The 25,269-nt window shown below is 42.2% G+C and overlaps 3 protein-coding genes across 4 annotated transcripts; 1 reads left to right on the top strand and 2 right to left on the bottom strand.

Annotated features, from left to right (window-relative positions):
• Positions 1-8,327: 8,327 nt before the first annotated feature.
• On the bottom strand, positions 8,328-10,737 carry LOC135594594 (leucine-rich repeat extensin-like protein 3). Its single transcript, XM_065084906.1, has 2 exons — positions 10,481-10,737; positions 8,328-10,349 (listed from the first exon to the last, which is right to left on the bottom strand). The coding sequence occupies exon 2, from the start codon at positions 10,341-10,343 to the stop codon at positions 8,703-8,705; it is 1,641 nt and encodes a 546-aa protein (XP_064940978.1). The 5' UTR covers positions 10,344-10,349; positions 10,481-10,737; the 3' UTR covers positions 8,328-8,702.
• Positions 10,738-13,951: 3,214 nt separating this feature from the next.
• Positions 13,952-14,386, bottom strand: LOC103969967 (transcription repressor OFP14-like). The gene has a single exon (XM_009383599.2). It carries the CDS (start codon positions 14,384-14,386, stop codon positions 13,952-13,954), a length of 435 nt encoding a protein of 144 aa, XP_009381874.2.
• Positions 14,387-16,889: 2,503 nt separating this feature from the next.
• LOC103969450 (lysine--tRNA ligase) lies at positions 16,890-25,227 on the top strand. Of its 2 annotated transcripts, none has more exons than XM_009382973.3 (17): positions 16,890-17,101; positions 17,186-17,261; positions 17,472-17,534; positions 17,631-17,796; positions 17,899-17,992; positions 19,603-19,688; positions 20,618-20,736; positions 20,852-20,932; positions 21,979-22,104; positions 22,184-22,466; positions 22,543-22,639; positions 22,725-22,881; positions 23,210-23,353; positions 23,425-23,493; positions 23,617-23,760; positions 23,872-23,923; positions 24,816-25,227. In XM_009382973.3, the coding sequence occupies exons 1-17, from the start codon at positions 17,016-17,018 to the stop codon at positions 24,818-24,820; spliced, it is 1,848 nt and encodes a 615-aa protein (XP_009381248.2). In that variant the 5' UTR covers positions 16,890-17,015; the 3' UTR covers positions 24,821-25,227. The 2 variants fall into 2 exon arrangements, with proteins under 2 accessions (XP_009381248.2, XP_009381249.2); XM_009382974.3 differs by having other exon boundaries at positions 16,905-17,101; positions 23,872-23,931.
• Positions 25,228-25,269: the final 42 nt, after the last annotated feature.

The raw sequence follows: 25,269 nt of genomic DNA, 5'->3' as shown, positions 1-25,269 counted from the left end.
ATCTATTTCAGTCAGTATAAAAAAAATAAATAGATGTTGTGTTGAACTTGGGTTGGTAGTAGATGTGCTGCCAAATTTTAATATATGTCAGCCGGTATAGACACCTCTCCTTATATTGCATCGTCAGCAATATAGTGTGGTATACATCAGGGTTATGTCCGGTACACACTGAAACTATGATCCTTGCATCTAATTTCCTGGAATCAGCTGACAATGCTGTCATAGACCTTCTATCATATTCTACAATGAGATATGATGGACTAAGACATGTATGCATCAGATCTTGTAATATGTCACTGAATCACACCCTAGTGTCATTTGATTTTTTTTTTTTTTATCTGCAGGGAGGGTCAGTAAGTCCCAAAAGACATACTAGCTGTAACATTGATGTTTATGTTCATTGTAGTGCAAGATTATGGTGTTTTAAGAATAGTCATTGATTTCTTTTCGCTCTATAGGCATATATATGCCCCAAAGTACATTCTAGCTGTAATTTTGATTTTTTTTTTCATCGTAGTGCAAACTTTTTGTGTTCCGCTAAATAGTTTCTTTGTATTTCTTTGTATTATTCCTGTTAAGTAACATTTGCATAGTTTTTTAAACTCTGATTTTGTTGGTCTAACAACGCTAACATACAAAATCTTGACAGGAGCCACAGTATGTTTGCACAAACCTCTGGACTTGTATTCTTTGTCAGCATGGTATCATTCCCACTTAATTTAGCTTTCTTGTAAATTTGTTCTCCTGTTGTGGTTCACCCACCATGTTAAACCCATTTGTTTCTAAATTTACTGCTCTTCAAGGAAATGATCAGATATTTCATAAAAGTAATAACATGAAGCCTATTAAGGTGCCCTCTGTGAGAGACATCTTGGGTGATGTAATGGACTCAGTGTTGCTGATGATTCTGCACGGACGAAGGTGAGTTTTTAAGTTGCTGATGGAATGACTACTTGCATATCAAACTGATGTCGCATCTTTGTTTCACGCAAGTCGTATTAGAAGCCATACTACCAATCAGGGATGTTTTGCATATCACATGCTTATTGCGTATCTTCTTTCGAGTATACTTGTTCCTGCCATATGAATTTGATAACTCATCAATGTCTTGTGATTGTTGTCCCCTTTGTCATTAGCCAAAGCTGCTCTTACTTAAGTTGATGTATTCTTATTTCTTTGGTGTTAAAGCAAACAAAGCTGGCAAAAAGAAGATGAATCATTTTCCAAGGATACAACTGTTAAAATAAAGAGATAAATGAGTTGTAGAAGAAGAAGTTTCCTCAACGGGTTAGAGGATTTCCCTCAACAGAGTAGAGAGATTTCCTCAACAGTTAGGGAAATCTCATCTACTTATCATGCCCCCGCAAGATGGTGCTCCTATCAAGGAGGCCAATCTTGGACTGATGTAATGCAAACAGCTTACGAGCTATAGGCTTCGTAAGTGAGTCGGCCAATTGATCAGCTGTATGAACATGAGAAACACGGAGTTGACGGCGGACAACTTGATCACGTACAAAGTGGAAGTCAATAGCAATATGTTTCATGCGGGAGTGGAATACCGGATTAGCGCATAGATAGGTAGCTCCAATATTATCACAATATATTGTAGGAGTGGAATCGATGTTGAGTTCTTGGAGAAGATTCGTGATCCAATTGAGTTCTGCAGTGGTAGCGGCAATAGCACGGTATTCAGCTTCAGTTGTAGACCGGGCGACTGTCTTTTGCTTCTTAGAACTCCAACTGATTGGATGAGCACCAAGGAAGATAATATACCCCGATGTGGATGTTCTATCATCAAGGTTGCCCGCCCAATCAGCATCGGCAAATGCATGAAGACGAAGTGGAGAGTGTTTACGAAAAAAAAGTCCATGATTTAGAGTCCCTTTAAGATATCGTAGAAGTCTCTTAACCGCAGACCAGTGTAGAGTAGATGGTTGCTGCATAAACTGTGATAATTTGTTCACAGCAAATGAGATGTCTGGACGCGTGAGAGCTAAGTATTGTAAAGAGCCAACAACTTGGCGGTATTGAGTGGGTTCCGTAGCAGGACTTCCATCTGATAATTTGAGAGAACCGCTAGTAGAGATGGGGGTTGTAACTGCATTTGCATCCTGCATGTTTGTCTTTAATAACAAATCTTGAATGTACTTGCGTTGTGATAAAAGGAGACCGGAAGATGTGAAGGTAGCTTCGACGCCCAAAAAGTAGCTCAAGGGTCCGAGATCCTTAAGCGAGAATCGAGCTGCCAGCTGTTTGACGAACGCTTGGATGCTGGCGGGATTGTTGCCTGTGACAATAATATCATCCACATATACCAGAATATACACTGTGTTTCCATGATGATGTCGCAGAAACAACGAAGTGTCAGATTTGGAGTTAAGAAAGCCGACAGAAGTCAAAAATGAGCTAAGTTGAGTGTACCAAGCTCTCGGAGCCTGACGAAGTCCATAAATGGCTTTTCGAAGTTTGCAAACATGCTGTGGATACTGAGGATGAGTAAAACCGGGGGGTTGTTGCATAAAAACATCTTCAGATAGAGATCCCTGTAGAAAGGCATTATTAACATCCAATTGTCGTAATTGCCAGCCTTTAGTGGTAGCCAGACTCAAGATAAGCCGGATTGTAGTGGGTTTAACAACAGGACTAAACGTCTCAGTGAAATCAACTCCAGGTCGTTGATGGAACCCTTTGGCGACCAGGCGTGCCTTATATCGAGCAACTGAGCCATCTGGGTTCCGCTTAATTCTAAAGACCCACTTACACCCGATGATGTTTTGTGAAGGATGAAAAGGAATTAGATCCCATGTTGAATTATGGAGGAGGGCATTATATTCCTCGCTCATGGCAATACGCCAATGCAGAGATTTTTGGGCTTGAGTGAAGGTGGTGGGTTCAATGTTGGGGGATGAGGAATTCATGACAGCTTGTAGGTTAAGTACTTGACGAGGTTTAAAAATACCATGCTTAGAGCGAGTGGTCATAGGATGATTGGAGATGACAGGATTAGGAGGTAATGTTGGGTGAGGATCAGTGGCACAAGCCGGGTCAAGTGGAGACACGTCAGGGGCACTTGGGCGAGAAAGAGGTAAAGAGGATGGTTGTGTTTCGGAACATATTGCCCCATCAATTGGAGAAGAGTGGAGTGGAGTAGGAACAGAGGAAACGGGCAAGTGTTGAACTGGAGTGATATAGTGCGGATCAGGAGGGGAGGAAGTAGACGAAGACATGGGAGGCTCGTCCGATTGATCCGAAGGTATACTCCAGTGAGATAGTGAAGTGGTCCGTATGGCAGGATATGGAAGGGTTTGGAAAGGAAAGTTAGACTCAACAAAGATAACGTGACGTGATACAAAGATTTTGTGAGTGTGGAGATTATAGCAGCGGAAAGCATTATGGTCAAGTGAGTAACCAATAAAGACGCAAGGAGAAGATCGGGATGTTAACTTATGAGAGGCATAGGGACGTAACCAAGGATAACATAAACAACCGAACACGCGGAGTTTACGAAGGTTAGGGGGTTTGTGGAACAGTGTGTCAAAGGGGGACTGGTGTTGTAGAACTGGTGTAGGCATCCGATTAATTAGGTAGACAGCAGTTTGAAAGGCTGCTGTCCAGAAAGTTGAAGGCATGGAAGCCTGATGTAAAAGTGTGAGTCCAGTTTCTACTATATGCCGATGTTTGCGTTCGGCAGAACCAACTAGTTGAGGAGTATGTGGAGGAGACTTGAGGTGTTGAATGCCACAAGCTGAGAGATGAGACGCCAGGGCTTGATATTCACCGCCACCATCAGAGTAGACTGTTTTAATGGTAGACTGAAAATAGTTTTCGACCAACTTCTGGAAAGTGGAAAAAACGCGAGAAACATCAGATTTATGAGAAAGAGGATATATCCATGTGTACTTGGAGAAGTGATCTACAAAAATAACATAAAATCGAAACTTATCAAAAGATAAGATTGGAGCAGGACCCCAAACATCAGTATATATAATTTCAAAAGGTTTAGAGGAGGAAATTGAAGATGAACCAAAAGGCTGCCGATGACTCTTATTACTAAGACAAGCATCACAATGCATCATAGAATTAGGGGACTTAAAAAAAGGAAGAGAGTGACAAGATAATAATTTCTGCTGAATAAAGGGTGAGGGATGGCCAAGCCGACGATGCCACACATCAACTGGAGCCGCAACAGAAGAATGAACAGTGGGCTGGGTCATTCGAGAGGCTGACGGCCATTCATAAATGTTGTCTTTATTCGGGCCTTGGACCAATGATGCCCCCGTGCTCAAATCCTTAACAAGAAATGAATCAGGAAAGAATTCAATGGAAGTATTGTTATGTTTGCAAAATTGAGAAACAGAAATGAGGTTGCGTTTAATATGAGGGGCGCATAAAACATCATCGAGAGTAAATGTATTAGAGTCAGAATTAAGCGTTGTGGAACCAGTATGAGTTATAGAAAGTCCTTTACCATCACCGATGATGATATCTTCATTGCCGCCATAGGGATTGTGAAGAGACAAATTCTGAAGATCAGCGGTGATGTGATGAGAGGCACCAGAGTCGACAATCCAATTGGACTGGCTAGGTGTCGGAGTAGTTAGGAGATTTGCCTGTGGCCAGTGTGACGGAGTAGGGAGGCGGAGACGAGACCGGCAAACTTTAGCGGAATGGCCGACTTTGTCACACAGTTGGCAAACGACCCGTCTCTGATGGCTCGGTAGGGCAGGACGCCAAGACGGATGATGGCTGGAGTCGCCACTTTGCGAGAAGGGATGACTAGGAGGATAGGAGGGGTGTTGCATGGAACTCACAGAATCAAGAGGCGTAGTAGCCAAACCTTGGGTGATGTTCGGTGAGTACCGAGCGTTCTTCCGTTTAGACTTGTGACTGACTTGAGCTGTGACAGTTGATCCAGGCAGTTTGTCCGCACGCTTCAAAGACATCTCGTAGTCAGTCAACTTATCATAGAGATCTTCAAAAGAGATTGGCGAGTCGCGTGCCCGAATTGCAGCAGCCAATTCTTTGTAGTCGGTGTCGAGACCATTGAGGGTATGAATGACAACCTCTTCATCACATAGGGAATGACCTATCAAGGCCAAGTCATCGATGATAACCTTGATAAGTTGTAAATAATCAGAGATAGTACTTCCCTCTTGTTTTGTCTCCATAAGCTTGGATAGAAGACTGAGCTTGCGAGTACGCGAATGATTTGCCAGGGTGGTTTGCAGTTTAGACCATGCATCGGCAGCTGTCACACATGAAGATATCAAGGGAGCAACGGATCCAGCAACTGAAGCTTGAATGGCTTGGAGAATGAGACGATCTTGACGTAGCCATAGTTTGTGAGCTGGATTGGGTACTGGATTAGGATCACCGGGGATGTTGAGCATGGCCGGAGGACAACTGAAAGAACCATCAACGTAACCTAACAAATCATATCCAAATAAAAGATTAGAGAATTGAGCTCGCCAGGACACATAGTTGCCACCCTTTGATAACTTAAAGGGGATTAGCGTGGCGGCATTGATGGAGATAAGCCCGGTAGAAGAACAAGAAGTGGGAGTCCCTACAGGAACTGAAACATCAGAAGAAGTGAACGAAGACATTTTCCTTCTTTTTTTTTTTTTTTTTTTATTTTTTTTTTTTTTTAGAAGAAGGCAGCGAACCTTGTGTGATACTCAGGTCACACAAGGTGGAGAATGAGTGAGGGGGCTGCTGCTATAGATTGCTTGCTGTAGCAGATTGAGCAATCTACAACAGTGCCAAAAAGCTGCCGGCAGCTGCTGTGGATTGCTGCTTGCTGCTGCAGATTGTAGGGACTGCAGTTCGCCGGGAGATGGCTGCAAAAAAAAAACTGCAGCGGTACTCAAGACTGCAGTTCGCTGCTGTGGATTGCTGCTTGCTGCAGCAGATTGTAGAGGCTGCAGTTCGCCGGAAAATGACCGCAAAAATCTGCAGCAGTACTCAAGGAAACTGCAGTGAGAGAAATCTGTAGCAATTAGGTGTATAGAGAAAAACGGCAATGAAAGCTGCTGCGATAGAGGAAGGAAGATGCAGCGGTTGCGGCTGCTGCTGGCCGGGAAGTGGCTGCGACAGCGAAGGAGGAAGACGCGAGAAAGACACCGTCGTTCGCCGTTGTCGCTATTGAGGAGGAAGACACCGCCGTTGAGGAGGCGCCGTTGTGTAGAGGGAAACGGCAACGAAAGCTGCTGCGGTAGAGGAAGATGCAGCAGTTGCGACAGCTATTGGCCGGAGAAGTGCAGGAGGCGGCTGCTGCGATAGAGGAAGATGCAGCAGTTGCGACTGCTACTGGCCGGAGAAGTGCAGGAGGCGGCTGATGTCTTCTCTGGTGCTGCTCAACGTGGGGCTGAAGGACCACGTTGTCCTTCCGGCGAAGAAGAAGGAAGAGGAAGGTGCAGCAAATAGGAGAGGGAGCAAGGCCGGCGAAGAAAGGCAAGACCGGTTAGCACTGGCTCTGAATCCGTGTCTTGGTGCTTCTTCAATGACTCCGCTTGAGGCAGCGTGCTACTGTGGCCGCTTGGCTAACACATGGCGATGCTGCTGTCGCCAAGAGGAGCTGCTCTGATACCATGTTAAAATAAAGAGATAAATGAGTTGTAGAAGAAGAAGTTTCCTCAACGGGTTAGAGGATTTCCCTCAACAGAGTAGAGAGATTTCCTCAACAGTTAGGGAAATCTCATCTACTTATCAACAACAACAACAACAACAACAACAAAGTCAAAAATCATAACTATCGGGAGGTGGTCATATGAATCTTTTATCGTCTACAATTGTCTCCCATAGCCAGCGATGATGAAGGAAGGGACTTTCCCCACATTGCAGCAGCAACGTGATAGGTAGGTGGCTTTCATAAAGGTGGAGGCCCTCTTTCATTCGACAGGTAGATCTGTAGTCGCAGTCGATCGCAATTTCTTTCCACTTCCTTGGAAGGGGGTAAAACTACTTACCATCGACTGCTTCCTAATCGTGCACTCTTCTTTTTAGTTGGTCAGTGGCTTAAATGTGCATGCAAACGATCTAATTTTCTGTGCCATTGAAGTTTGTCCTTTGTCTTGTTCCACAGGAACAGTCTTTAAGCATCTGCTTCCGTGCTCTGTACCATGCAGAGACAAGTTCTGTACTGTTTACAGCAACGAGGACTCCGTGCAGATGCCTGAAATCTCACCCTCCGCAGCTCATCGGAAATAGCCAGTATGTAAGAGCTGCCATTCTCTCACATTGAAGTCTTTTCCTAACTTTATGAGGTAATCGATTGCATGATTTATGATTGTTGTCCACAGAATTATTTGGAGAGCGACACAAAAATCCAAGGAAATGAAAAGACGTTCCTCCATCCATCTCGTCCTTTTGCGCCTTCTTTTATCAATGCCCATCTGGTATACGATGATAGTGTGGAAGCAAATGGGATTCGGTGAACATGGGTGGGAATCATTGGATCCTTCTCGATCTGACATCGTTATTCCACGACGAGTACCTGATGAAATGCGCTCAAACGAGGAACAACTGCTAGGCCGAGTTGGGACAGACTTCCACCGATGAAGATGCTAATCCATGTATGTATGCATTGGTGCAACGTATGTGAGTATCGGTGTCATATAAGTTTTTTTTTATTTTTATGAATTAAATTTAGATCGATCCATCCATCTATCCGCTAAGTGTTTATGTACGTATGACAGTGACTCTGTTTCTCTCTCTTGCCGCAGCAGCGAATCAATACAGCTTATGGCCACCGCTCTTAACTCGTCCTCGACTCGGTGGGCCCCACGGCCCAGCTGGGCTGCAGCCCTTTCCGTGGACGACACGCAACACGAGAAAGAAGCCCGCGCTCGCGACTTGCGGCACGACGTCAACGTCACGAGTTGGACTCCACCGTTATCGTGATGGTGCCGCGGAGTTAACGCCCTCATGTGCCGCTGCTGCCGTTCCTCGTCGGCTCATCACAGCGGAGCGGGGCGGGGCGGGGCCCGCCGCATGTGCAAGGTAGGTGCTTTAATCGACGGCGATGCCCTTCTTCCTATTCCCCGCTAAGCGTGGTGGGCAAGCCGATCACCAAGTCAACACTGGTATCATCATCTTTGTCACCGCCGCATAAAGAATTAGGCATGCGGCGAAAGAAGCTCGCAATCATCACCGACGGGTTCTCGATCCAACCAATGGAGGAATTCCCACATCCAAACCCACATGCTGCATCTCAGTACTTGATGTAGAATGCGTCCAGCTCAAGGTTTTCTCCTACTGAATCCAAAGCTTGATCTACAGAAACGATGGAGGTTGAGAAGATTTTAGCAAAAGAAGGCAGCTTTACGTGATATAAACCCAATCGAGAGTAATCCACCGGTGTTCATAATATGAGAAATACAAGTGAGAAGAACAAACAAAGTATAGCAAGAAGATAGTGATGCCACAATTTGATCTGCATGTCTGCAATCTCTCATGTTCTCTATACATACATTTGACGCTGCACCCTACGATCTCGATCTGTCAACCATTTATTCACAAGCCCAAACCATTAAATTACTGTGGAGAGGTTCCTGCTCTTCCCCTTCGTCTTGCACAGTGTCCGCCGATTCTCTGAGCTGTAGTGGTAGGAAATGCTAATTGGCGGAGAATAATGACGGTAAGGATTGCTGCTTGATAATGGAGGAGGAGGAGGAGGAGGAGGCTAGCAATCAACGAATGAATTAATAGAAAGGAGGGGGAGGAGGCGAGGCGTATGTGACTCCGACGACGGGTGGCAATGGAGCTTCGTAGTAAGGTGTTGGCGGAGGTGGTGAGGTCTCCGGTGGTCCTGTACATGGTGGAGGCGGGGGTGGAGATGGCGGTGGTGGCGGAGGGGGATAAACTGGTGGAGGTGGTGGTGGCGGCGATGGAGGAGGCGGGGATGGGGGTGGCGGAGATGGAGGTGGAGGGGACGGTGGAGGCGGAGGAGGTGGTGACGGCGGTGGCGGAGATGGCGGAGGTGGTGACGGAGGTGGAGGTGATGGTGGAGGCGGGGAAGGTGGCGGCGGTGGGGGAGAGTAAACCGGCGGCGGGGGAGACGGCGGAGGCGGGGAAGGTGGCGGCGGCGGGGGAGAGTATACCGGCGGGGGCGGAGACGGCGGAGGCGGAAGCGACCGCACGAACGGCTTGCACCGGAACGAACTACAGTGCACCGGGTGCGACAAGAACGACCCGCACTGCTTGCCCGACCGCTGCAACGGCCGCTCGGGCAGGCAGTTTCTCCGGTCGTCGAATGATTGCACCTTCAAGCACGACGGCGGCTCGCCGGTGAAGAAGTTGTAGGAGAAGGTGAAGTTCTGCAGGTGCGGGAGCTCGCAGATGGATTCTGGAATGCACCCTGACAGCAGGTTGTGAGCGACGTCCAGCTGCTCGAGGCTGACCATGCCGCCGATCTCCTCCGGCAGCGGCCCCAGCAGCTCGTTGAAGCTGACGTCGAACACGGTGAGCTTCTTGAGAAGGCCGATCTCGGGCGGGAGGCAGGACCGCAGCCCGTTGTTCATGAGGATGATCTCGTTCAAGGTGTTCGACATATTGCCGATGCTGGCCGGAAAGCAGCCGCGGAAGCGGTTGTTGGCGAGGACGATGACGGAGACAGGGGAGTTGCCGAAGTTGTCAGGGATGTCGACGGCGAACCGGTTGTGGTTGATGAAGATGGCGTCGAGGGGCTTGTCGAACAGCTCGCGAGGGACGCCGCCCTCGAACTCGTTGAACCGGATGTCGAGGAATTTCAGCGACGGAAGCTCAAGGAGGACCCCGGGGAACTTGCCGGCGAAGCGGTTGTTGCTGATGTCGATCTCGAAGAGACGAGTGAGCTGGCGGAACTTGTGGGGGACGGTGCCGCAGAAGCGGTTGGAGTTGATGTGGAAGAGGGCTAGATCGGTCAAGAGACCGAGCTCCTCGGGTAGGTACCCGGCAATGTCGCCGTGGTTGAGGTCGATGCCGGCGACGACGGTGAGGGAGCCGTTGCAGGGGAGCGAGGCGCAGTAGACGCCGTAGTAGTGGCAGACGTCGGGGCCGACCCAGTTGCCGGTGAAGTTGTGGGGATCGGAGAGGATGGCCTGCTTCCAAGCCTGCAGGGCGACGTAGGCGGCGCGAAGACCGGGGTTGGCGAAGTGGAAGGACGGGTCGACCGTCACCCGCTCGCCGCGGTCGCCGTACTCGTCGAGGTAGTACAGCAGCTGCCGCCTACGGATGAGTCCGGCCTCGGCGTCCGTGAGGCCATGGCGGCTGAAAGCAGCCGCTCTCACCGCCGCAAATGCCGCGAACGAGACGAGGAAGAGGAGGAAGAGGAGATGCGTCGCTGATCCGCTTCTTCTCCTCATCTCATTCTGAAGACAACAATCACGCGTATGGGAGGGGAGAAGGAGATCCAGATAGGGGAGGAGGAGTGGGGAGAGCAGGGAAAGGCGTTCGTTCTCAAGGTGTTCGGAGGAAAGCGTAGGAAAGGGAAGAAGAAGACCGAGGACAGCTGAAGCGCAGCTCAAAGCCCACCCAACAACAATGAAGGCGCTGCTTCTCGCATCCGTACTTGGCTCCTCGCCTCCTCTGTGCTCCGCATGATCATATACGGACGGTGCCCCCTCGCCCTTATTAATAATGAGCGCGACTCGCCTTGCGCTCCTGTCTACTCCCAAAGATGCTGCGTTCCCGTCACTCGCCGTGGGCTACGTCAGCGACTCTTCCTCTGCAAGCCAACTCGCTCGTAGTTGGTGGAAGGCGTTAAAAGATGAATGCTTTTGATGCTATAAATAAAGAGAGGAGGATTCGCTCACCACGCTTTTCGGAACGAGTGGCAGCAGTGGTGGGGATTAGAATAAGCAAAAGGCCAAAAGGGGGTTCGACGCGGCAAGCATCGTTAGGCGGTAAGAAGACCGCGGTTGCTCGGAAGCTCAAACCCGGTTTAATTTATGGAAATAAAAAGACTTGTAGGCCGGGTTTATTTATCGATCGATGGAATTGGACCGGCGCACGGAACGCGGGCGGGGGGCAATTCCGTCATCGTGTGGTCTAAAATGCATGGATCGATCCATGCATGCATGGCGATGCGGATGTCGATGTCGACGGGCGACGGCATCACGCAACAGGCGGGGCCCTTCGAGGCCCACCATCCCATGTGAGCGGGGCCCACATTTCGCGCGGATCCCCGTCACGACCCCTGTTACGAATCCAGCCCAAGATTTGGTAGCCACCCGGCTGCAATCAAACTGTTAATAGGATTATTACGGCAGTAATTAACGGCCAGTTAAGCTCTCATCTCCCTTCTCTTAGATCTTAAACCAAAGAGTTAATGACAACCGGAAACATAATGCCGGATCCAACTAACGCAATGGACCACAGTCCACGAGCACTGCAGCTGAGACTAATACAACGCTAAGCCATTAATCATATGACCTCCCCATCAATACGCGGTTGCTTCGTCACGTCAATCTGATGCTGCTGCTGACTAACAATCTCGGTGGGAGGCCACACGGCTCATGTTCTCATCAGAACCACAGTGTCTCGGGTGTGCACAGCCTGAGAAAGAACATCGATGAAGATAAGAAGTTGGAATTTTGGGGATTGGAGGCTAAGCAATTTGTGATGCGGATGCAAAACGTATTGACCTGGGATGCCAGTCGACAGCTATGCCACATATGTTCTACGATAAGGATCGATTCGGCCGCTTTGGAAGGAAGGAAGGAAGGAAGGAAGGGTTCGTAAGGAAAGCATGCATGATTAGTGGAGTTTTGAGGGTGCAAGATACACATGGAGGGTGGGAGAAGCAGATGTATTGGGCGAGTCACAACGCATACATGGAGCCTACTATAACTACAAAAGCGTGTCACAGGTACCCTCCATTAAACAAAGGTTGGAAGCTTCCAAACGAGGGTGGGCATGTGGTTGTATTCCATTAATCTTTCTTCCGTGGCTTCTCCTCCTCTCGTTCCTCGGTAACGTTTACTTTCGACGGTAGGCGTAGTTTATTCTTAGCTCAGTAGTGTCGTAGACATGTTAAACGAATCCTTGATTCCATGGTCAGCTTGGTCTTACACAGAGAGAGAGAGAGAGAAAGGGGTATAACACAGAGAAAGTAGAGTGAAGGTTAAGGGGGGAACGAAGAGCGGAAATTACGATGGGAGGCGAATTAAAAGATGCCGCAGAAAGCGTGGAAAGTGGTGTCGGTCGTCGTCTCTCTCTCTCTCTCTCTTCACGGATGTGGGAAAGGAAAGGAGAGAGAGATGAGGAGATAAGTAAACTCGTGCAAGGGTAAGCAGTGAACACTACTATTGGGAACTTGGAAGGGAGAATGCGAGCCAATCATGTTGATGATGATGACGACGACACGATGGCATGTCCATCAGTCATCACCATGTATCATGCTGTCAGCCTTTTTTTTCTTTTATATTATCCTTATATATTTCAAAAATAACATATATTATCTGTATAGATATAATATTATTAAAACATGCTATGGAGAGAGATTCCGATCCAATCGAAAAGTATGTATTTCCATGCTTCTCATAGGTTGAAATGACAAATAAACAGGATACATAACGATAAATATGTTACTGTTGGAATAGAATGAAGACAAATATAAAACCAATCAATAAGTTGACATCATGATACATGGTGGTGACCGATGGCCATGCCGTCATCGCTCCCACCATGGTCATCATCATCGTCATGGTTGGCTCCCATTCATCCTTCCGAGTCCTTTCCCACCTCTAGAGAAAGAGAGGCGATGGGCGACACCACTTTCCACGCCTTCTGCGGCTCCTTTGTCGAATCATCAACATTTTAATCACGATGAGGTTTGATTTCAGCATAAAATCTAGAAGAAAAAGGAAAGAATGAAGAAGAAGAAGAAGAAGAAGAAGAAGAAGAACATAGTGGAGGCAGAAGAATGACAGTGTAGGCTTGTCATGGATGATGATGCGCTTAAAAAAAGGATGCATGCATGTGTTTGTGCATTAGAAATGGGGTGGGATGCTCTCTTGTTTGTCTATATGGAGAACTCATCAGCAATTCCCAGTTCAAGTAGTAGTAGAAAGGCAAGGAAACATCACACAAACTTAGAGATATACATGCCAATAAAGCCTTGCATTGCATGACTTGGTTTTGAGGTGGCCTTAAGAATAGCCACCATATATATGAGCCATTTTCTCTTATCTTCCTATCTCCGACAGCTACATCAACCTAAAACATCAGCATGGAGAGCAAGTATATGTCTCTCTCTGAGGAACGGAACCTATGGTACCCACAAAACATGATCAGGCTCAGCTCTTTGGACTGCACAAGTAAAACCATTTGATTTATTTTGCTTAAACACTTGGTTTAGATTGATGAGGAAGGGAGCCAAAGAAATAATTGCAGTCATCAAATAGATCTTAGTGTGTAATGTTGTAGGGTTGGAGTTTAAATTGAGGTTAGAGGCTTTTAATGAAGTTTTAGGAAGTTGGATTTCAATATATTTTATAGATACATAATTTATAATAAATATGATTGGTATGGATTTTGACTAATTAAAACTTGACTATAATGTTGTTGTTGTTGTTGTTCACTAACAAAAAAAAAAAATCCTAATTTCATTGCTACTAATGTCTCATGTTTTTTATAATTTTTTGAAATATATAGACCTAGATTTAATATATAATGGAAAGAGTAAGGTTTTTCCATCTATTATTATGAAATATCCCAAAATAATCATAATTTTCATTTAAATTTATTAAAAAGCTCTCTTACAAATTAATCATTAATAATAATTTGATTTTTTTTTTGTACTCAAATTTACTAAGTCAATTTGATAATCAAATTTGATTTTATAATATATATATTTATATATTTATATGTATATATTTCACATGCATGTGTACATGGTGCAGATACGAGTATGTGCATGTTCTCTTCGTATCATGCAGATATCTCAGGACACTTGCGTTCTTATGAGGCATCAACGGCGCGTCAGATCATCGAAGGCCCTCCGGATGTCGTCATGGACGCTTCGATCGTTGAGCTCGAGGTAGCGGTCGAGCAGCCTCCGCATGAAATCCCAGTCGGTCTTCTCCCCCAAATTCACGCAGTTCTCCTCCATCATCTCCATCATCGACTGCCGGAAGTCGAAGTAGGGTTCCTTCGAGTACTTGACCACGGCCACGCCGCGGGTCCTGGGATGGCCGGGGCTGCGGATGTCGCCTCCCGTGGGCCTGACATCGGTACTGCCTCCGTTGCCGTCGTCGTTGCTGTTCGGATGATGATCGTGAAGGGTATCGGACCTCTCGACGACTAGATCGGCGAGGGAGACGTCGACGCCGGTGTCCGGATCGTTCCTGGAGTCGAAGGACAGGGTTTTGGGGCGCTTGCAGCTGCTGAAGAACCACTCCGCCATGATGGTCGGTGAGGGGCTTTGTCTTCCTCGGAGGAAAGCTCGGGTTATAGAGAGAAGGGAAGGGGAATTGCACCGAACGACGGAGGAAGAAAGCAGTGATGAGCGTATCCAGGATGAGATGTGCTGCTGCTTCTCGGTGTCTCCATCGGTACGTGCATGGGGAGGAACGAAGGAATGTACCTTCTGGCAATCTTCTCTTGGATGCGGTGAAGTGGGTGAAGGATTTAGGATACCAAGGCAATAGATATTGGCAGAAAGGATCAGAGTGCATCGATCTTTGTTGTGTGTACGAGATCTGCAAGGAAGAGCGGTAGATCTTCGTACATAGGAATCGCACTGCAAAAGGGTTGACTCAAAAGTCAAACTGTGTGGTCATAATCAACATAGCCAATAGAAAGATCAACATCAAAAATTGAGATTTTCGAAGCCGAATTCGATAATTTAGGTTTGGGATTCAACTTACGATTTAATCTCCATGAGGCCAACAGTGAGTGCAACGACTGCTTTCACTCCTTAAACTTATTTAAGAACCAACAACAAATAACATCCAAAATAAAAAGAATATTAATATGCATGAGATAAATATTTATCCCAACAACACGTGACAAATGAGATTCACATTTGAGCCACGTGCATGGTAGTCCAAAATAAAAATATTTCACTCATATTATAAAATATTTTTCGATTAAATTCACTGTAATTTTTCATTTCAATGCTAACTAAAACATTATAAGGTGAACAAGTATTTAAGTATTTTTTTGACTACATCAAACTTCTTATATACATGTGCTTAGATTAAGTCAGACTAATTTAACTATCATTCACATTCATCGTATTATTTTAACGTTAAAAAGACTATAGGAGCACTGATAAATATGTTTAGTTTTATTTCGATCGATGAATAAAAGAATCAATACCTTATTAGTCTCATGGTCATATTTTATCCGCGAGACACCTTTTAAGCTCCTTGAAAGGGTAAAATCATACTAGCTTATTTAAATCGGATAATTTTTCGTGAGTGCTTGTACTTACGCTTAATGACAAGAAATAGTGATTCATTAAATATTATTAATTTTTATATTAATATGAAATAGTGGGCTTGGGAAAGTGGCAACTCAACCACTGTAAAGTGCAGTCAACTTTCAAAGTAAGGCATTGGAAAAAAGCTCATAGTAATAGAAAGGTGGCAAATGCTTTCCTTGGATCACAAGAAACGTACAAGACTTGGTGGACTATTTTATGCTTCCACCTACTCATTGATTTTGTTTATTTCATGTGTGTTTGATGAAGATTTCGAATTGGGTGAATCCTAAAAGCTGAGATCGATAAGAAATGATTTGATATGTATTAAACTCTTGACATATTCGCATGTAAGATTTGTATTGAAACATATTATATAGATATCGATGAAACACCGAATAAAATAGAGATGGCTAAGACAAAAAGTAAATATCTCGATTGATTTACCAAAAATCTCATAAGCTTAATATGGTACATAAAGAAATATTTATTAAGAATATAAATCAGATTACATTATTTGTGGCCTTAAGCTTGTAGGTGAGATGAACAAAAAGGTCTTGTGTTTTCAATATTATTATTCTATAGATGACATTAATGCAAATATATTCATAAATTTGTCTTCTCCATCACATAATATTGTCTTTATATAAATATTTATGATAGAATATTATAGCCAGAAAAAAAATCAGATTAGAATCATAATTTTTTTTATATTTAATTAAAAAAAATTAAAAGTTATAAAAAATAATAACTAATTTATTTTCTAAAAAAAATTAAAATTGATGTAAAACTATAATAAACAAAGTTGATGTAAAAAAATTATAATCAAACTAAATACCTCTTTTGAAAAGAAAAATAGAATTAAAAAATTTGTAGTCAAACTAAATTTCTATATGACATCCCAGATTAAAAAAAAATTACAGAAGATTATTTTCTTTAAATTCAATTCCTTATCTTTATAATACTAAATATTTTTAACTTAAAAGATAATAATATCTTCTTAATAGGTTCACAAAAAATATTTTCCACACAAAAAAAACCATACATCTATTATTATAAAACAGTGAACCACTTTTAATTTTAAGTTCTATACACATCATAGATTAGGTGGATTATCAAATTGGAGTTAGAATTGGATCAGTTTTATTATATTATAAATAAATTTTGGATCTAAAAGCCCTCCTATTATATTCTTTATATTATTAATTATTTACATAATTGCAATAGTTTTACCGATCCTTTTTTTTACGAGGAAATATTTCGCAAATGTATATTATTTGGATGTGATCACTCACCCAGATCATTGGGGTTCATCTCGACCGTCCGATGCTCCATCGACGGACGTGATGGATCGTCCAAAGCTAGGCGGCCCAGGAAGCAGGCTTGTAAATGGGTCGGATATCTAATCGTAACAGGTTTGATCCGTTTTCGAGTTGAATCGGGTTTGCGTTAGATCCTGAAACCCTATATAAAGCCGAATGCTGTCGACCAAAACCTAAAGCGCCCATCACAACCAACTCATTTTGCTTCTTGGAATCCCCCGAATTCATCGGGGCCGCCGTCTTCGTCTCTCGAGTGTAATCTCTTCCTCTCTATCTCTCGATCGCCCATGGCGGACGGAATCGAAGAGGCGGCGAACAGCGTCTCCAATCTCTCCGTTACTGATACTACCGCCGCGGAAGCCCCGAGCAAGAAGTAGTCCCTTCGGTTACTCGGTCTCTTTCCATCTGTTGTGCTCTACTGATTGATCATTATTCTCTGTTCTTTTATCTTTTTCAGTGCTCTGAAGAAAGAACTGAAGAAAAAGAAGAAGGAAGAGGAGAACCGCCTGAAAGAGGAAGAGAAGAAGAAGAAGGTTCTTGTTTTGTGCCTGCCGATTTCTTTTCTTTGAATCCTTTTTTTGTTTACTTCTTTGCTTTGGTTGATGTTCTAAAAAGACCTAATTTTGCTGCTGATTGAGAAAAACCTTACTTGGGATTCAATATGCCGAAAGCTGGTCAAGAAAAGTTGGCCTTTGGAATCTAAATGTATTCTAAGTTCTCACTTTTTATTGCTTAATTTTCAGGTTGCTGCAATGCCACAGTCGCAGAAGCCGTCGTCAGCGGACGATGAGGATATGGACCCAACGGTTCGTTTGGCCTCCCTTTTCTTTAGCAGAAAAATAGGAGGTTTTAAGCATCTTTGGTTTGAATGTCTCAATCTTGGTGCATACTCTTTGTCACAGCAATATTATGAAAATAGGTTGAAAGTCCTTGCATCAGTGAAAGTGGCCGGCGGCAATCCTTATCCTCACAAGTTTCAAGTATCCATGACTATTACAGAATATATCGAGAAATATAGAGTTTTGAATGAGGGAGACCACCTTAAGGATGTTGAAGTCAACATTGCAGGTAGTGTTGCTGTCTGGTATGATTACTGTACAAGTATTTGATTTACATGCTTCTTCTGGTAGCTATTGTTGATTGTTCACTGGATTTGTTGCTTATTTTAAGGGAGGATTATGAACAAGCGAACATCTTCATCAAAGCTTTTCTTCTATGACTTGTATGGAGGTGGTCTAAAAGTGCAAGTGATGGCTGATGCTAGGTATCACTTGCTGAGATCAATTTCTAGTTTTGGCCCATTTCTTCTTCTTCTTCTTCTTTTTACCATATTTGTTTCTTCAGCTAAATTTAGCCACTGATGCATATTGGGATGGAGCTTTACTATTAGGGTTGAACTTGGACTGGAACTTAACAGTCAAGTATTCGGCTCATATCTTTCTCTATCTTATAGTTGGCACTAAGGGCTTGTATTACCTTTATTTGGCTAGTATTAAGTACGAACACATGCTATGCGTAAATCATCACTTTTTTTAACTACATGCTGTGGAAATACACTGTTCTGCATTTTTTCATTATAAAGCAAGCCTTGTGTATAAGAATATCTTATAATATTTGTACTTATTGCATATTATCCATTACACATAGAATGGACTTTCATCATTAGCTAAAAAGAGTGATATGCAACATCCTGATTGGTTTGAAGCGGGCATGATTAAGATTGGCTTTTAAGGATCTGATGAGTATCATAATATCAATTTTAGTTTAAACATTTTGGCCAGTGATTTGGGCCAAGCGAAGTTGATAGGTCAATTAACCCATTAGGTCCAGGTCGTGACATTTGATATCAGAGCCGATCTAGTATTGAGTATGGTGAGGCGGCTCGAGTAGGAAAGAATTACTTGTGGATGGAGTCAGAGGACTCGTCATGGTGTGAAGTCACCACTGGGCTACGCCTCACATGCACCATACTAGGATTTGATATGAGCTATGCACCATGCCAGTGATTTGGGCCAAGCGAAGTTGATAGGTCAATTAGCCCATTAGGTCCATATCGTGACATTTGATATCAGAGCCGATCTAATATTTAGTAGAGTGAGAGGGCTCGAGTAGGAAATGATTACTCGTGGATGGAGTCAGAGGATTTGTCACGGTGTGGAGTCACCATTGGGCTATGCCTCATATGCACCATGCTAGGATTTGATTTGGGCTATCTATGCAGGGTCTTGAGGAAGTCGTCAAGCCCTTGAGTGGGGAAAATTATAATACCCCGATTAGTCGCATATCGGAAGTGGACAAGATTAAGATTGACTTATAAGGGTTTGATGAGTGTACTACTATCTACTTCAGCGTAAGCATCTTGGCCAGTGGTCTGGGCTAAACGAAGTTGATAGACCAGTTAGCCCATCAGGCTCGGGTCGTGACATGATACCTATGCTATGTAGAAGTGGTTTTTCAAAAGATTCACATAGCAAATCTAAAGCATTGTATCTATTCCAGACACGATACGGAGAAAGAATACCATGATTGCCATTATCTTATACCTTCGTGCTTTGTCGTTACCATGTCTTTGAGAAAGGAACTGAAGGCAACTTTTGTTGATTAAATGGAGACTCAAGATTGATTATTGATTTTACTTTTCATGGAATCCAATGATATAATTTTGATGCAACTAGGCTTATCACATACATCAATTTCATGTATGCGTCTTAACTATATTGTTTAAGCGGTGACTTGACGTCAATCTTGCATCATGCAGTCAAAGTCTAGTTTGCATCTCTCTTTTCTGTCATGAATAAAATAATATGTTATGCTAAAATATTTGCTTTTACTTCACCAAAGACTGTTCAACATCTTGATTTTACTGTTAACTAGGGAGTCAGATATGGATGAAATTGAATTTGCAAAATACCATTCTGGTGTGAAGCGCGGTGACATTGTCGGGATATGTGGTTATCCAGGTTGGTAGCATTTTATTTAGGTACTAAAATAGTCTTACAATATTTAGAGGACTCTTTCCAGTATCATTTTTATTTTTATTGATCTTCCTGTTAAAATCAGGGATATAAATCTCAGTCCAATATCACAGATTGGTAGTGCTAATATATCGGGTGATATATCTGTGCATATCATCTGTTAACATTGAATAAATCAATAAAAAGTATTTTAGCAGTATCAAGATATAACTTTGATACCATAACTTGGTTGGGTGGATAGATACCTATCCATAGATATAATTGAGTTTTGAAACCTTGGTTATGGCTATATCCTTTAAGAGGTTTTGTATGTAGATAGTTATTCATAGATCTGTAAAAGCATTTGTAATAGGTCGAATGAAGTAATGGCATCAGTTTATTTGGTTAGACTAATTTCTGGCACTAATGATCATTTCTGAACTAAAAAAAATGTAAAATGAATGAAATTCAATTACAATTGTAGATATGGCAACACTAGTTGTGTTCTGCAATACAATTTTGAACTAATTCAAAATTTTTTGGTATTAAAATTCACCTTTCATGAAGCAAGAAAACTCAGTGTAACTTAATATTCATTTTCTAGCAAGGTTTGATGAACCATGTTTATTATGCTGAACTTTATCTTTTAACATGTCTTGATTGAAGATGCCCTCTCTCTACAAAAGCTCTGCATAGAATCAAAAGTTTTGCAGGTTGATTGTTGTCACGATTGGCCTTAATCAATAATCTAGACTTTTAAAGGAAAACACAACACTAAAATTGAAATCAAATTAGAGAATACTGCTTTTTGAAAAGTGGCGATTACAACAAGACGTTATGGATCCTTAAGTTTTCTTTTTGTATTTTTTGGTTCAAAGTTGCAACATTAGCCTGGAAAAAGGAACATGTACTGTCCTTACTTTCTTCATATGCAGGTAAGAGCAAAAGAGGAGAGCTTAGTATTTTCCCAAAAAGATTTACTGTTCTGTCCCCATGCCTTCATATGATGCCAAGGCAGAAAGCTGGTCCTGGCATTGAGAATGCTTCTGTTAAGGTATAAGCACATATAATAACTCTTTGATGCAAGTATAATACTATAAGCTTTAGTTCATATGATCTCATATAGTTTGTCTGTTCACTCACTAAAAATGGTTATGACCACTTCACAGAAGAATGAAGGGAAAGTGGCATCAGATGTTTGGGTTCCTGGAATGACAAGGAACCCTGAAACATATATTCTGAAAGATCAGGTATCTAAATTTTTTTTGGTTTGCTTGAACGTTTTTTTCCTTAAATATGCCAACAGCATGTATGATACTATGATTTGTGCTTTCCTAACATACAATTTTACTAACTGGTGCTATGTTCATGCATATTTTGGTACTGAGGGGGAATTGTTTGTCTACCATTACATGTGTCAAATCAGAGGATCTCTTGATGCTGACATAATATTACTCTGATTTCTGCAATGTCACCCTTTCTTAGTATATTTGTGCTTTCTTACATGCAGTTGACCATTACTTATGTACTATTCCAAAAGAGCTATGTGGTCAACATTATTGCTTTTAAAAGTCATATAATGATTGCTTTGATCAGATCATGGCCTATTTTCCATGAAGATCCTTGCAAAATTCAACTGTTTTTTTTAATGAAATCATTCTCAAATTTTTGTGTACCAAACGAGGTCAAATCTGCATTTATCTGCTTTGTTGAGTTTTCTTGTACATAATTAAATTGGATATAATTTGATAGAATTTTATTTCCAAATTCAATCAAGAGGTATATGGGAGAGCCTGGTGTCACACACTTTATATTCTAGTTGACTGGGATTCAAGTCACAGAAACAACTTCTCTACTAGGAGGGATATTGCTCATTATGTTGACTTTCCCAAGATCTTGCATTGACAGGATCCTTGTGCATGGGACTGCCGCTTAAATGAAATTGATTGACCAAATCAAATTCTTATGCTATTTAGTCTTATGTCTTTAATGCTTGTTTTCAGATACCTTGTGTCTTCTGGGTTGTCTTCTCCCTCAATTGGCACTTGAAATATTTTCATTTTTTCAATGTGTTGCATGACATTTTCTGTATGTTTAGATGAAGATCCTTTTCTGAACTATCAGTGTGTAATATATATTTGGTTTGTACTTTCCTTTCAGATTTTACTATCATTTTGGTAGCTGAACATTGGCTTTATGTTTGTGGTCTGAACTTTCATTTAACTAGTATCTGTTTGGTGCAATTTAATTTAACTGAACAAGGAGGAATGCTGAACTTTTAAATTTTTGGTGCTAGGAAACACGTTATCGTCAACGTTATCTGGATCTGATGTTAAACCATGAGGTTAGACAAATATTTAAGACTCGTGCGAAAATTATCAATTATATCCGGGATTTCCTCAACAAACTTGATTTCTTGGAGGTTGGCTCTAATCCCCCAATATTTTTTATTTTATGGTAACTTCGATGCAATTTTTGGCTATAAACTTTTGCTTTACCAGGTGGAAACACCTATGATGAACATGATTGCTGGAGGAGCAGCTGCCAAGCCCTTTGTCACTCACCACAATGAATTGAACATGAAGTTGTTCATGCGCATTGCCCCTGAACTTTACTTGAAGGAGTTGGTTGTTGGTGGGTTGGACCGTGTTTATGAAATTGGAAAGCAGTTTAGGAATGAGGGTATTGATTTGACTCATAATCCTGAATTTACTACGTGCGAGTTTTATATGGCTTTTGCGGATTACAATGATTTAATGGCTCTCACAGAAGAAATGTTATCTGGTAAGAATTTCACCTTCATGTGATTTTTTTTTAATTGGGTGTCAAAATGATTTCTAGTGTTGAAATTATTAAACAGGAATGGTCAAATCTTTAACTGGTGGTTATAAGATTAAATACCATGCAAATGGAGTGGACAAGGATCCGATAGAGATTGACTTTACTCCCCCATTTAGGTGCGACTGTAAAACAGTTCTTTTGTATAATTTTTCAGAGTATCCGGATGTAAGAGAATTAAACATACTTGATTCCCTTTTTCAGACGGATTGACATGATTGAGGGATTGGAGACTATGGCTAATCTTTCTATACCAAAAGATATTTCAAGTGAAGCAGCAAACAAGTACTTGTTGGATGCTTGTGTGAAGTTTGATGTTAAATGTCCCCCTCCTCAGACAACAACAAGGTTATTGGACAAGGTTGACTCGTCATTCTGTTATCTCACAATTCTTAGCTTAGAGAAGTGACAATTGATTTCTTCTACATGATTGGAGAAGAGCTGTATGGGCGGTAGAAGCATTAGAAAGCTGCATGGGGTGGCAAATGAGATGGAAAAAAAATCTATCTTCTTTTGATGGAAGAATATAGCTATCTTAATAACAAAAAAAGATCAACCACAAGTCTTTATGTTTCATTCGTACAATTTAATCATCAGTTTTCATGGATGATTATCTGATCGAGTAGATCCTACTTTCATTCTATTAGTGCATGACTTACTAAATTATTTTATATGGACTTGTTCAATAGCTTGTTGGGCATTTCCTGGAGGAGACATGCGTCAACCCTACATTTATCATTAATCACCCTGAGATCATGAGTCCATTGGCAAAGTGGCATAGATCGAAACCAGGTCTGACTGAGCGGTTTGAATTGTTCATCAACAAACACGAGGTATGTGACTTCAATCTTATCTTTTGCTATAAACTAATACATCATTTTGATGATGTTAACATGGGATTCAGGTTTGTAATGCATACACGGAATTGAATGATCCAGTTGTACAGCGTCAACGATTTGCTGAACAACTTAAGGTACTTGTGAAAAATTACTGAATATCATAACTGGGTGTTATTGAACTTTGGCTCTTTAAATTTATTAAACTTACCCAGATTCTAAATCAATGTCTAGTTGTAATTTGTTGGTGGTGATATCAGGACCGACAATCAGGTGATGATGAGGCAATGGCTTTAGATGAAACATTTTGTACTGCTCTTGAATATGGCTTGCCTCCAACTGGTGGATGGGGTTTGGGGGTAGATCGCCTTGCAATGTTGTTTACAGATTCTCAGAATATAAAGGTCTCATTTATATCATTGATTCACACATCCCTTTTATAGTCATGAATTTTTACCAAACTTGTGTTACATCTAGCTAAATGATTAATGAATATACTCGAATATGCGTCACAGGAAGTTCTGCTTTTTCCTGCCATGAAGCCTCAAGATGAGCCTTTGACGAAAGGTTAGCTGGTATCTCATCGCTCTACTTTGTTCTACGTTGTGAACTTTGATTTGGGTGCTTAACTTTCTAGCTGAAAGTATGGAGAACAAGAAAATTATGTCTAGTATCATCCTAGTTTCTGCTTTTTTTAGTTCTAAATAATGACCTGAGTGATGACACTTGGTGATGTCATAAAATTGATGATCCCACATCAGCTAGACGTTGGGGAGCTTAAGGGTCTCGAAAGAGCTGACAACTACTCTCCAAAAGGCTGTTATAGGGCTGGACCCTAGACGACAACACTGTGCAGGTTGTAGCCCAAAATTGGAGTACCTTTCTTTGGGATGTGCATTGAGGGTGGACCTCAAGGGACAAAACCATGCATGCAGCTATCATTCAAAGTGGGATGGTACCTTGTGCCTTGTGGTGCCCAGGCTTCATTGGCCATAGATTTGTGCATCATCACCAATTAGCGCTGATAATTTGGATGTTCTTTAGCATGTAGACGATGATGCATGTAGCAAAGTTCTGGAACTTGCATGAGTTTTAAATGAGTCAAACTAACACATCACCTCAGATTTTTAATAGCCTTCAAGGTGTGGGTAAGTTGATTATGCTAACACATCACCTCAGATTTTTAATAGCCTTCAAGGTGTGGGTAAGTTGATTATGCCCTAGAGACTCGTAGTTGTAGTTGAATCAGTTGTTCAATCAAGTCAAGATGTTACGGTTATCATACATTCTTTGGAATTGTGTCCAGGTCAACAACTAGCTAAGATGGAGCTTGGTCATACTTACTAATATTGTGTATAACGTTAGTAATCCACTATTATTGCAAGCAGACATGGAAAATTATTTCCTTTGCTTAAATGCCAATAATGATTTTTACACTAAATCATTTTCGCTTTTGCAGGTTAGTCTGCTGAAGGATTGCCCATGTATTTATTTTGGAGAGGCCAGCAAGGATCGAGAAAATACACTTCTTATCTGAGATTTGGATACTCGAGACTTGTTATCTGAGATTTGGATACTGGAGAAAACACGTTTGGCATTTGCGCAAATATTTTGTCCTCCGTCTCATTTCCTGCCGGTGGTGTTAGAAATCTGGTCTGCCAGTATTTATACTGATGTAGTTCTTACCCATCTCGATTGACAGTGACTATCCATTTCGACTACATCTTGTCAATATTATTTGGCGTTTGTTTCTGAAACACATTGACAATGTTGGCTTGCTGTTTCTTTTCCTGGCTTGCTAAAGCCTTTTGTTGGATCTTGTCCATGAACATGCGTGACATCAAAAGATATTACTAGATTTATTTGCTTCAGCATCTTGAACTTAAACAGGTGTTCTTATGATACCATAAAAG

Source organism: Musa acuminata, chromosome BXJ1-10 (assembly GCF_036884655.1).
Source record: "Musa acuminata AAA Group cultivar baxijiao chromosome BXJ1-10, Cavendish_Baxijiao_AAA, whole genome shotgun sequence".
Taxonomy (NCBI): Eukaryota; Viridiplantae; Streptophyta; class Magnoliopsida; order Zingiberales; family Musaceae; genus Musa; species Musa acuminata.
Note: the sequence above shows the minus strand (reverse complement) of the source record. Positions and strands in the feature narration are given on the sequence as shown.